The following is a 12,101-nucleotide window of genomic DNA, read 5'->3' as shown; positions in this document are numbered from 1 at the left end:
ATTTCTTCAGGTTCACCATTTTTTAACATCTTCCAAGAATCTCTCTGACATAACTAGAAATTTTACCGCTTTTGAAAAATGATGCGTTTCCTCACGACCTCCCACACACACCATATCCCAAATCTATGTGCTTATCATAGAAGATCTCTTCCCGCAACTCCCTACTTTCATGAGTTCTTGGGAGAGGGAAATGCCGAAAATGGTGTTACAATCTAATTGGGAATCTATATTCTGTAATACCCAGGCTAGCTCTTTATGCTTATCTACGATGGAAACTCTTTATAAACTTGTGTATAGATGGTATAGGACCCCTTTAGTGCTCAACAAGATGTTTCCTACTCTCTCGAACCTTTGCTGGCGATCTAAGGGAGCCCCGGGGAGCTTTTTGCATATATGGTGGGAATGCCCTCTCATAGTTTCCTTTTGGATGGAAGTATTTAAATGTTCTGAATTGATAATGGGAGAGGCGGTTCCTAAAGACTCGGAGTTTTGGCTCCTCAACCTCACTTCGGTGGGTGCAGAGCCGGATTAAGGGGGGGTCCCGGGGATACGTACCCCGGGCCCCCCTTTCTAAAAGGGGCCCCCTTCCACAGAACGGATCGCTTTTACCGATCCGCTCTGTGGTGCTGCTGCGCTCCCGGCTCCCCGCAGCGGCACTGCATAGCAGAGAGTAGAGGACAGCTGGGCGACGGCTCAGCTGTCCAATAGCGGTTTAAGCAGCAGCCTGCGGCTCAGTCATTGGCTGGGCGCGCAGGCTGCAGAGGGGAGGAAGGAAGAAGAACCCGAACCCTGGCAACATGTGGAGCCAGCCCAGCACAGGAAGCCTGGAGCCCTTAACGGAGACTAGAGGCAGAGAGGATCGAGCTGTCAAACTCTTCTATCTCAGCAGACACTGACAGCAGCCTGAGCAAGTAAGGCTGACTATCTTTCATTGTTTTTTCCCTGCTGCTGAAAATGAAAAAAATGTAGGCTCTGGGTTATTTATATATATATATATATAGATAGATAGATAGATATATATATATATCTCTATCTATCTATCTATCTATCTATCTATATATATATATATATATATATATATATTTAATCTACTTCCTCATTAGTAAGGGCCCCACACTCTGAAGTGCCCCGGGCCCCCCATAGCCTTAATCCGGCTCTGGGTGGGTGCCCACACCTATAAGAGCTCACTACCGAGATACCTTTGGAGGTCAACCCCCCCCCCCTTCAAACAATGATTTAACAGGATTGATTACTTTTTAGATATGGAGGACCTTATCTCCTTCTCATTGGGAAGATCCATTAACTTTACAGCCACTTGGTTTCCCTGGTATGATTTCAAGGGGTCACCTGCATATCGGACTTACCAGTGGTGCAAGTAGAAAAAATGTCTTATGGGTACTGTGTGCGCGCGCCAAAGGCGCGCGTGCAAAAAAAATGGGTGTGGCCAAATGCCACATGGGGCGTGGCCAATTAAAATGGGGGCGTGATACACATATGGGGGAGGGGCAGATACACGTATGACCCCAATAGTGCCAGATACACGTTGCCCCACAGTGCCAGATAAACATTGCCCCACAGTGCCAGATACACATTGACTAACAGTGCCAGATACACATTGCCCCACAGTGCCAGATACAGAAATGCCCCCAGAGTGCCAGATACACATTGCCTCGCAGTGTCAGATACACGTTGCCCCACAGTGCCAGATATACATTGCCCCACAGTGCCAGATACACATTGCCCCACAGTGCCAGATACACAAATGCTCCCACTGTGTCAGATATACATTGCCCCCCGTGCCAGATACAGAAATGCCCCTACAGTGCCAGATATGCCCCCAGTGCCAGATATCCCCCAGTGCCAGGTATACATGCCCCCCCAGTGCCAGATATCCCCCAGTGCCAGGTATACATGCCCCCCTGTGCCAGATATCCCCCAGTGCCAGATATCCCCCAGTGCCAGGTATACATGCCCCCCTGTGCCAGATAACCCCCAGTGCCAGGTATACATGCCCCCCTGTGCCAGATATCCCCCAGTGCCAGGTATATATGCCCCCCCAATGCCAGATATCCCCCAGTGCCAGGTATATATGCCCCCCAGTGCCAGATATCCCCCAGTGCCAGATAGAAATGCCCCCCCAGTGCCAGATATCCCCCAGTGCCAGATAGAAATGCCCCCCCAGTGCCAGATATCCCCCAGTGCCAGGTATATATGCCCCCCAGGTATATATGCCAGGTATACATGCCCCCCTGTGCCAGATATCCCCCAGTGCCAGGTATATATGCCCCCCCAGTGCCAGATATCCCCCAATGCCAGGTATATATGCCCCCCAGTGCCAGATATCCCCCAGAGCCAGATAGAAATGCCCCCCCAGTGCCAGATATCCCCCAGTGCCAGATAGAAATGCCCCCCCAGTGCCAGATATCCCCCAGTGCCAGGTATATATGCCCCCCAGTGCCAGATATCCCCCAGTGCCAGATAGAAACGCCCCCCCCAGTGCCAGATATCTCTCCCCCCCCCCAATTCCCTGCTCACCGCTGCCCGCTGCCGTCCTGTGTGAGGGAAGGAGAGCGCAGCCTGTGCCTCTCCTTCCCCTCAGTCTCCGGCGGGTGTCTCGCAGTTTAATTCAGCGCCGATCCGTGAGCCAATCAGAGCTCGCACCGCGAGCTCTGATTGGCTCACGGATCGGCGCTGAATTAAACTATGACACCCGCCGGAGACTGAGGGGAAGGAGAGGCACAGGCTGCGCTCTCCTTCCCTCACATCAGCGGCGGTGCGAGGAGCGGCGGCCCGTCGGTGTGGGTACGGCGTACCCACGGCTAAATTCTTACGGGTACGCCGTACCCACCCGTACCCGCCCACTTGCACCACTGGGACTTACATGTCTATTTAAAGTTCTCCCCTCTAATAACTCTGATAAGTTCCCACCACATTTCAGACCATCCAGCGGTTTTACCCCTCCTTTAATTTACTATGCGGCCCATTCGCTCATCTAGAATAAGCTTATCTACTCCTAATTTTTGCATCTCTACCCTCTCTCTCCCCCCTCTATTCTTTTCTTTCCTTTTTCTTTCTTCTTAGTCTTTTCTCTTCCACTGTCTTATCATAATTTTATCTTTATATATTTGCTTAAGATTGAAAATGGACGACGCCTTTCTATATTTTAGGAGACTAAGTTGTGATGTATTGCTATATTTGACCTGCAGAGATTTTGTCTCCTTTTGTCAGAAATTTGTTGTACAACTTGTTTGTCTATTGTCGCAATAAAAACAGTTCACGTAAAAAAAAAAAGAAACAAGAACATACAAATAGTGACATAAAACGATGAAATGGGAACATAAGAATTTCTTTAAATAACAGCCTCATATACATTGCATAGTCCCATAAACATAATTTAAAAGAAAGTGCAAAACAAATTATATGCTAAACGACCGGCCTGCCTATCTGTTGTAGAGATATGAGGAGGCTGGGGCTCCACGGCATCCCCAACACTTAGTCTGCTAGTACTATGGGAGGATCCCCAATTGCCATTCGTGTCTCAAACCATTCAGTATTTTTCAGAGAATTCCGAATTCTAGTTTGGAAATCTACCGGAAGGGTAGCTATATAGCTTTCCCAGGACTCAAACATTTGCCCTACCAATTTGTCTTTTTGTAAAGATGTTTCTATCCAGTGCATTTGAAATATATGATGCAGTTTCCCTTTGAACAGAGATAAAGTAGGGGGGTCCCTATGTATCCAGGATTGTAGGATCGCCTTACGTGCAGCTGCACTGATCGCCAGCAGCAACCTCTTACACCCCTTTGTTATTCTTTGCCTAGCCGGGATTATTCCAAATATCACCCATTCTGCTGTAAAAGGGATGAAATTTATCAAATGTTCCATAGCATATTGTCGTACCTGAAGCCAAAAGCGGCGGAGTAGTGGGCACAACCAGAAACAATGTAACAAGTCCGCCTTAGGTGTATGACATTTCAGACATTTGTCCGAATCAGCCATACCCGCCCTATATTGTCTATATGGGCAAAAATAAGCTCTGTGAACTATATTATAAAACATCTCCTGGTATTGTGCCGAGGGCAATAGTTTGCAAGAAAGTAGCAAACTTCTCAACAGTATTTCACATGTCAGCTCAGGAAAGTCTGACAGCCATTTTTGTATTCCTGAATCTGATTGAGAGTGATCTAGCTGGGCGATTAATTTTTTGTAATGTATAGATAGGGCTTTCTTTGCTGCTGGTGGGGTTCGTAAAAGGGTATCTAGTTCATTATTCAAGTCCGCCTTTAATAAGGTTTTAAGCACCGAACTGGTATAATGTTGCAACTGCAGAAATGCCAATGGGTAATCGAGTAGGAATGGAAATAATTCCTGTGACTGAGTAAAGGTGAGCGGTTTCCCGTGTTCATTATCAACCATTTGTCCTACGTCCCTCAGGCCCTCGTTATGAAACATTGTAAAGGGTTGGTGAGTCCTGACGCTTTGTGCCCACTCCTTGTCTACTGGTAGACCTTCACCTGGACCAAGTCCCCACCAAGTAACAGCATTTGGACTTTTTATAAAGAGAGTTCCTTTCACACCGTGGAAGCTCCATTTCATCACTAATCGAGGAAAAGCCACATGTGGACGCAGTTCCACTTAAAAACCTTGAGAGACGCTGGTGGTAACTATTATTCACAGTTGTGATTTGCATGGGCTCTCAGAGTCCAAGGGGACTAATTATCGGAACAGGTTTTCTGAACTTTTCTTCCATAAAAGCCTTACAATCGGGAGGAGCACTACTCACTTTATGTATTATTGTTTTTTCATTTATATGTCCTTAGCACGCAGTTTTTAACATGTTTTATTAAATTGTGATTCATTGTGACCTATCTTCTCATTTGTGACCTACAAGCGCTAATACTTTCTTTTTTTGGTGTTTTAATCGTAAAGGGGAATCCCGCCTCCCCATGCTGGAAGTCAGGATTACCTAGAAACTGCAAATACAAGGATTTGTGGCCCCCCAAGTTTCCGGAACGTCTCAAGGAGTGCCAAAGGCGATAGACCGACCACAGAAGGGGGTTATCCTTCAAATCCTGATCGCAGTCCACTTCGATACAGTGGAGGAAGTTTGTCAAACTCTTAGATTTTATGAATTGTGCCTCAAGGTGTGTGTTCACATATGTGTCTTTATCGTTTAACCAGTCTTTCAGAAATCTCAATAAAGATGCTTGGTTGTAGAATAATATGTTTGGGAAATTAATACCACCGTTAGCTTTTGGTTGTTGCAGCTTATGCATGGCAATACGAGGCCTCTTTCCCTGCCATATAAATTGCCAAAATAATTTAGTTATGTGTGTTAGATCAGATCTACTGAGTAATACGGGAAGTGACTGTAAAATATATAATAATCGTGGAAACGTGCACATTTTTATCAAGTTGGCCCTCCCTAAATACGAGAGCATTAAATGATTCCATCCTTCCAGTTCTTTCGTCATGAAGGCTATCGCCTCTTTTACATTCAACCTATATAGATCTGAGGGATATTTCGGAAGTTTAATGCCCAAATATGTTATATACGTGTTAGCCCAGTTTATAGGTATCTGTCTCCCCCATCCTGGGCGTTTTACCCCATGTTTTAAATAGAGCCCTATAGATTTAGAAAGATTAACTTGGAAGCCCGAAATTTTTCCAAATTTGTCCAATAAATCCAAAACATCCTGTAGTGAATCTTTAGGGTTCCCAATATACACTAGCACATCGTCAGCGAATGCTGACAGTTTTACCTCTTTATCCCCAATTGGGATACCCTGACAAATCAGCAAGTTTTGTAATATTCGGAAGAGGGGGTCTATGGATAAATTAAAAAGAAGGGGAGACAGGGGGCAGCCCTGTTTTGTACCTCTTTGCATAGTAATTCGGGGACCCCGTATGCCATTAACCAGCAATGAGGTCGTCGGATCAGTGTAGAGATACTTAATAACACCTACAAAATTTTCATTAAATCCTCTGTAGTGTAATACACAAAATAGGTGATGCCATGACACGATGTCAAAGGCTTTGTGCGTGTCTAGGCTTAAAAGCATATGTTCCGAATTAGGGGTATTTCTAGATGCCACCGTTGCCGCTATTGCTGTACGAATGGCCTTGACCGATTGGTGGTCTCGCACGAATCCATACTGATAGTCCATCAGTGAGTCAGGGATCAACTGTAATCTATTCGCTATGATATTCATGAAAATTTTAAAATCAGAGTTCAAGAGGGAAATGGGTCTATATGAATCCGCTGACAGTGGATCCTTGTCAGGTTTAGGGATTAGCGTAGTGAACGCCTGGGAGAATGTCGGATAAGTGGGATGTTCCCGATAAATTTTGTTATAAAGTTCCAATAGTGTCGGCATTAGCTCTTGTTGTAATAATTTGTAGTAAGTCCCAGTGAACCCATCAGGCCCCAGAGATTTATTCGGTTGCAATGACGTTATGACCGCTCTAATTTCCTCTTCGCGAATGTCCCGAACCAATGTTTCTTGTTGTTCTGAGCTAAGTGTAGGCAGATTTGCCATAGACATAAAATCCCTTTGTGGGGATATAGGATTACAGAGTTCAGTGTAAAAGTCACTGAGATGTGCTAAAATATCAACTGTTTTAGTGTAGGTTTTATTCTGGGCATTGTCCCTCAGGCCCGCAATAAAGGAACGTTTCTTCCTTGCTTTGGACATAGTGGCCAACAACTTCCCAGTTCTATTTCCCCATTTGTAGTAACGAAATTTAGTGAAATCTAAACGTTGTTGTGCCTGAGCTGTTAAAAAGGCATCAAGTAATTTTTTGTCACGTAAATATTAGTGATGAGCGCCTGAAATTTTTCGGGTTTTGTGTTTTGGGTTCGGTTCCGCGGCCGTGTTTTGGGTTCGACCGCGTTTTGGCAAAACCTCACCGAATTTTTTTTGTCGGATTCGGGTGTGTTTTGGATTCGGGTGTTTTTTTCAAAAAAACCTAAAAAACAGCTTAAATCATAGAATTTGGGGGTCATTTTGATCCCATATTATTATTAACCTCAAAAACCATAATTTCCACTAATTTTCAGTCTATTCTGAATACCTCACACCTCACAATATTATTTTTAGTCCTAAAATTTGCACCGAGGTCGCTGGATGACTAAGCTAAGCGACCCTAGTGGCCGACACAAACACCTGGCCCATCTAGGAGTGGCACTGCAGTGTCACGCAGGATGTCCCTTCCAAAAAACCCTCCCCAAACAGCACATGACGCAAAGAAAAAAAGAGGCGCAATGAGGTAGCTGTGTGAGTAAGATTAGCGACCCTAGTGGCCGACACAAACACCGGGCCCATTTAGGAGTGGCACTGCAGTGTCACGCAGGATGTCCCTTCCAAAAAACCCTCCCCAAACAGCACATGACGCAAAGAAAAAAAGAGGCGCAATGAGGTAGCTGTGTGAGTAAGATTAGCGACCCTAGTGGCCGACACAAACACCGGGCCCATCTAGGAGTGGCACTGCAGTGTCACGTAGGATGTCCCTTCCAAAAAACCCTCCCCAAACAGCACATGACGCAAAGAAAAAAAGAGGCGCAATGAGGTAGCTGTGTGAGTAAGATTAGCGACCGTAGTGGCCGACACAAACACCGGGCCCATTTAGGAGTGGCACTGCAGTGTCACGCAGGATGTCCCTTCCAAAAAACCCTCCCCAAACAGCACATGACGCAAAGAAAAAAAGAGGCGCAATGAGGTAGCTGTGTGAGTAAGATTAGCGACCCTAGTGGCCGACACAAACACCGGGCCCATCTAGGAGTGGCACTGCAGTGTCACGCAGGATGTCCCTTCCAAAAAACCCTCCCCAAACAGCACATGACGCAAAGAAAAAAAGAGGCGCAATGAGGTAGCTGTGTGAGTAAGATTAGCGACCCTAGTGGCCGACACAAACACCGGGCCCATTTAGGAGTGGCACTGCAGTGTCACGCAGGATGTCCCTTCCAAAAAACCCTCCCCAAACAGCACATGACGCAAAGAAAAATAAAAGAAAAAAGAGGTGCAAGATGGAATTGTCCTTGGGCCCTCCCACCCACCCTTATGTTGTATAAACAAAACAGGACATGCACACTTTAACCAACCCATCATTTCAGTGACAGGGTCTGCCACACGACTGTGACTGATATGACGGGTTGGTTTGGACCCCCCCCAAAAAAGAAGCAATTAATCTCTCCTTGCACAAACTGGCTCTACAGAGGCAAGATGTCCACCTCATCATCATCCTCCGATATATCACCGTGTACATCCCCCTCCTCACAGATTATCAATTCGTCCCCACTGGAATCCACCATCTCAGCTCCCTGTGTACTTTGTGGAGGCAATTGCTGCTGGTCAATGTCTCCGCGGAGGAATTGATTATAATTCATTTTAATGAACATCATCTTCTCCACATTTTCTGGATGTAACCTCGTACGCCGATTGCTGACAAGGTGAGCGGCGGCACTAAACACTCTTTCGGAGTACACACTTGTGGGAGGGCAACTTAGGTAGAATAAAGCCAGTTTGTGCAAGGGCCTCCAAATTGCCTCTTTTTCCTGCCAGTATAAGTATGGACTGTGTGACGTGCCTACTTGGATGCGGTCACTCATATAATCCTCCACCATTCTTTCAATGGGGAGAGAATCATATGCAGTGACAGTAGACGACATGTCCGTAATCGTTGTCAGGTCCTTCAGTCCGGACCAGATGTCAGCATCAGCAGTCGCTCCAGACTGCCCTGCATCACCGCCAGCGGGTGGGCTCGGAATTCTGAGCCTTTTCCTCGCACCCCCAGTTGCGGGAGAATGTGAAGGAGGAGATGTTGACAGGTCGCGTTCCGCTTGACTTGACAATTTTCTCACCAGCAGGTCTTTCAACCCCAGCAGACTTGTGTCTGCGGGAAAGAGAGATCCAAGGTAGGCTTTAAATCTAGGATCGAGCATGGTGGCCAAAATGTAGTGCTCTGATTTCAACAGATTGACCACCCGTGAATCCTTGTTAAGCGAATTAAGGGCTCCATCCACAAGTCCCACATGCCTAGCGGAATCGCTCCGTGTTAGCTCCTCCTTCAATGTCTCCAGCTTCTTCTGCAAAAGCCTGATGAGGGGAATGACCTGACTCAGGCTGGCAGTGTCTGAACTGACTTCACGTGTGGCAAGTTCAAAGGGCAGCAGAACCTTGCACAACGTTGAAATCATTCTCCACTGCGCTTGAGACAGGTGCATTCCACCTCCTATATCGTGCTCAATTGTATAGGCTTGAATGGCCTTTTGCTGCTCCTCCAACCTCTGAAGCATATAGAGGGTTGAATTCCACCTCGTTACCACTTCTTGCTTCAGATGATGGCAGGGCAGGTTCAGTAGTTTTTGGTGGTGCTCCAGTCTTCTGTACGTGGTGCCTGTACGCCGAAAGTGTCCCGCAATTCTTCTGGCCACCGACAGCATCTCTTGCACGCCCCTGTCGTTTTTTAAATAATTCTGCACCACCAAATTCAAGGTATGTGCAAAACATGGGACGTGCTGGAATTTGCCCATATTTAATGCACACACAATATTGCTGGCGTTGTCCGATGCCACAAATCCACAGGAGAGTCCAATTGGGGTAAGCCATTCCGCGATGATCTTCCTCAGTTGCCGTAAGAGGTTTTCAGCTGTGTGCGTATTCTGGAAAGCGGTGATACAAAGCGTAGCCTGCCTAGGAAAGAGTTGGCGTTTGCGAGATGCTGCTACTGGTGCCGCCGCTGCTGTTCTTGCGGCGGGAGTCCATACATCTACCCAGTGGGCTGTCACAGTCATATAGTCCTGACCCTGCCCTGCTCCACTTGTCCACATGTCCGTGGTTAAGTGGACATTGGGTACAGCTGCATTTTTTAGGACACTGGTGACTCTTTTTCTGAGGTCTGTGTACATTTTCGGTATCGCCTGCCTAGAGAAATGGAACCTAGATGGTATTTGGTACCGGGGACACAGTACCTCCAACAAGTCTCTAGTTGGCTCTGCAGTAATGATGGATACCGGAACCACGTTTCTCACCACCCAGGATGCCAAGGCCTCAGTTATCCGCTTTGCAGTAGGATGACTGCTGTGATATTTCATCTTCCTCGCAAAGGACTGTTGGACAGTCAATTGCTTGGTGGAAGTAGTAAAAGTGGTCTTACGACTTCCCCTCTGGGATGACCATCGACTCCCAGCAGCAACAACAGCAGCGCCAGCAGCAGTAGGCGTTACACGCAAGGATGCATCGGAGGAATCCCAGGCAGGAGAGGAATCATCAGAATTGCCAGTGACATGGCCTGCAGGACTATTGGCATTCCTGGGGAAGGAGGAAATTGACACTGAGGGAGTTGGTGGGGTGGTTTGCGTGAGCTTGGTTACAAGAGGAAGGGATTTACTGGTCAGTGGACTGCTTCCGCTGTCACCCAAAGTTTTTGAACTTGTCACTGACTTATTATGAATGCGCTGCAGGTGACGTATAAGGGAGGATGTTCCGAGGTGGTTAACGTCCTTCCCCCTACTTATTACAGCTTGACAAAGGGAACACACGGCTTGACACCTGTTGTCCGCATTTCTGTTGAAATACCTCCACACCGAAGAGCTGATTTTTTTGGTATTTTCACCAGGCATGTCAACGGCCATATTCCTCCCACGGACAACAGGTGTCTCCCCGGGTGCCTGACTTAAACAAACCACCTCACCATCAGAATCCTCCTGGTCAATTTCCTCCCCAGCGCCAGCAACACCCATATCCTCCTCATCCTGGTGTACTTCAACACTGACATCTTCAATCTGACTATCAGGAACTGGACTGCGGGTGCTCCTTCCAGCACTTGCAGGGGGCGTGCAAATGGTGGAAGGCGCATGCTCTTCACGTCCAGTGTTGGGAAGGTCAGGCATCGCAACCGACACAATTGGACTCTCCTTGTGGATTTGGGATTTCGAAGAACGCACAGTTCTTTGCGGTGCTACTGCTTTTGCCAGCTTGAGTCTTTTCATTTTTCTAGCGAGAGGCTGAGTGCCTCCATCCTCATGTGAAGCTGAACCACTAGCCATGAACATAGGCCAGGGCCTCAGCCGTTCCTTGCCACTCCGTGTGGTAAATGGCATATTGGCAAGTTTACGCTTCTCCTCCGACAATTTTATTTTAGGTTTTGGAGTCCTTTTTTTACTGATATTTGGTGTTTTGGATTTGACATGCTCTGTACTATGACATTGGGCATCGGCCTTGGCAGACGACGTTGCTGGCATTTCATCGTCTCGGCCATGACTAGTGGCAGCAGCTTCAGCACGAGGTGGAAGTGGATCTTGATCTTTCCCTAATTTTGGAACCTCAACATTTTTGTTCTCCATATTTTAATAGGCACAACTAAAAGGCACCTCAGGTAAACAATGGAGATGGATGGATACTAGTATACAATTATGGACGGACTGCCGAGTGCCGACACAGAGGTAGCTACAGCCGTGGACTACCGTACTGTACTGTGTCTGCTGCTAATATAGACTGGCTGATAAAGAGATGTAGTAGTATGTATGTATAAAGAAGAAAGAAAAAAAAACCACGGGTAGGTGGTATACAATTATGGACGGACTGCCGAGTGCCGACACAGAGGTAGCTACAGCCGTGAACTACCGTACTGTACTGTGTCTGCTGCTAATATAGACTGGTTGAAAAAGAGATGTAGTAGTATGTATGTATAAAGAAGAAAGAAAAAAAAACCACGGGTAGGTGGTATACAATTATGGACGGACTGCCGAGTGCCGACACAGAGGTAGCTACAGCCGTGGACTACCGTACTGTACTGTGTCTGCTGCTAATATAGACTGGTTGATAAAGAGATGTAGTAGTATGTATGTATAAAGAAGAAAGAAAAAAAAACCACGGGTAGGTGGTATACAATTATGGACGGACTGCCGAGTGCCGACACAGAGGTAGCTACAGCCGTGAACTACCGTACTGTACTGTGTCTGCTGCTAATATAGACTGGTTGATAAAGAGATGTAGTAGTATGTATGTATAAAGAAGAAAGAAAAAAAACCCACGGGTAGGTGGTATACAATTATGGACGGACTGCCGAGTGCCGACACAGAGGTAGCTACAGCCGTGGAC

General features: G+C 46.7%; 1 protein-coding gene across 5 annotated transcripts in view; it reads left to right on the top strand.

The window, feature by feature from the left end:
* LOC134910212 (interferon-induced, double-stranded RNA-activated protein kinase-like) overlaps nucleotides 1-5,222 on the top strand; it is a 354,989-nt gene extending 349,767 nt beyond the window's left edge. For 4 of the 5 annotated variants that reach the window (XM_063917987.1, XM_063917992.1, XM_063917986.1 and 1 more), the window contains one exon: nucleotides 4,930-5,222. In XM_063917987.1, the coding sequence (XP_063774057.1) occupies nucleotides 4,930-5,040 (111 nt within the window). In that variant the 3' untranslated portion in view covers nucleotides 5,041-5,222. The remainder of the gene's footprint in view (nucleotides 1-4,929) is intronic. The other variant, XM_063917991.1, reaches the window with a different exon arrangement.
* Nucleotides 5,223-12,101: the final 6,879 nt, after the last annotated feature.

Source organism: Pseudophryne corroboree, chromosome 4 (assembly GCF_028390025.1).
Source record: "Pseudophryne corroboree isolate aPseCor3 chromosome 4, aPseCor3.hap2, whole genome shotgun sequence".
NCBI lineage: Eukaryota > Metazoa > Chordata > Amphibia > Anura > Myobatrachidae > Pseudophryne > Pseudophryne corroboree.
This window is presented reverse-complemented; position numbering and strand designations above follow the sequence as displayed.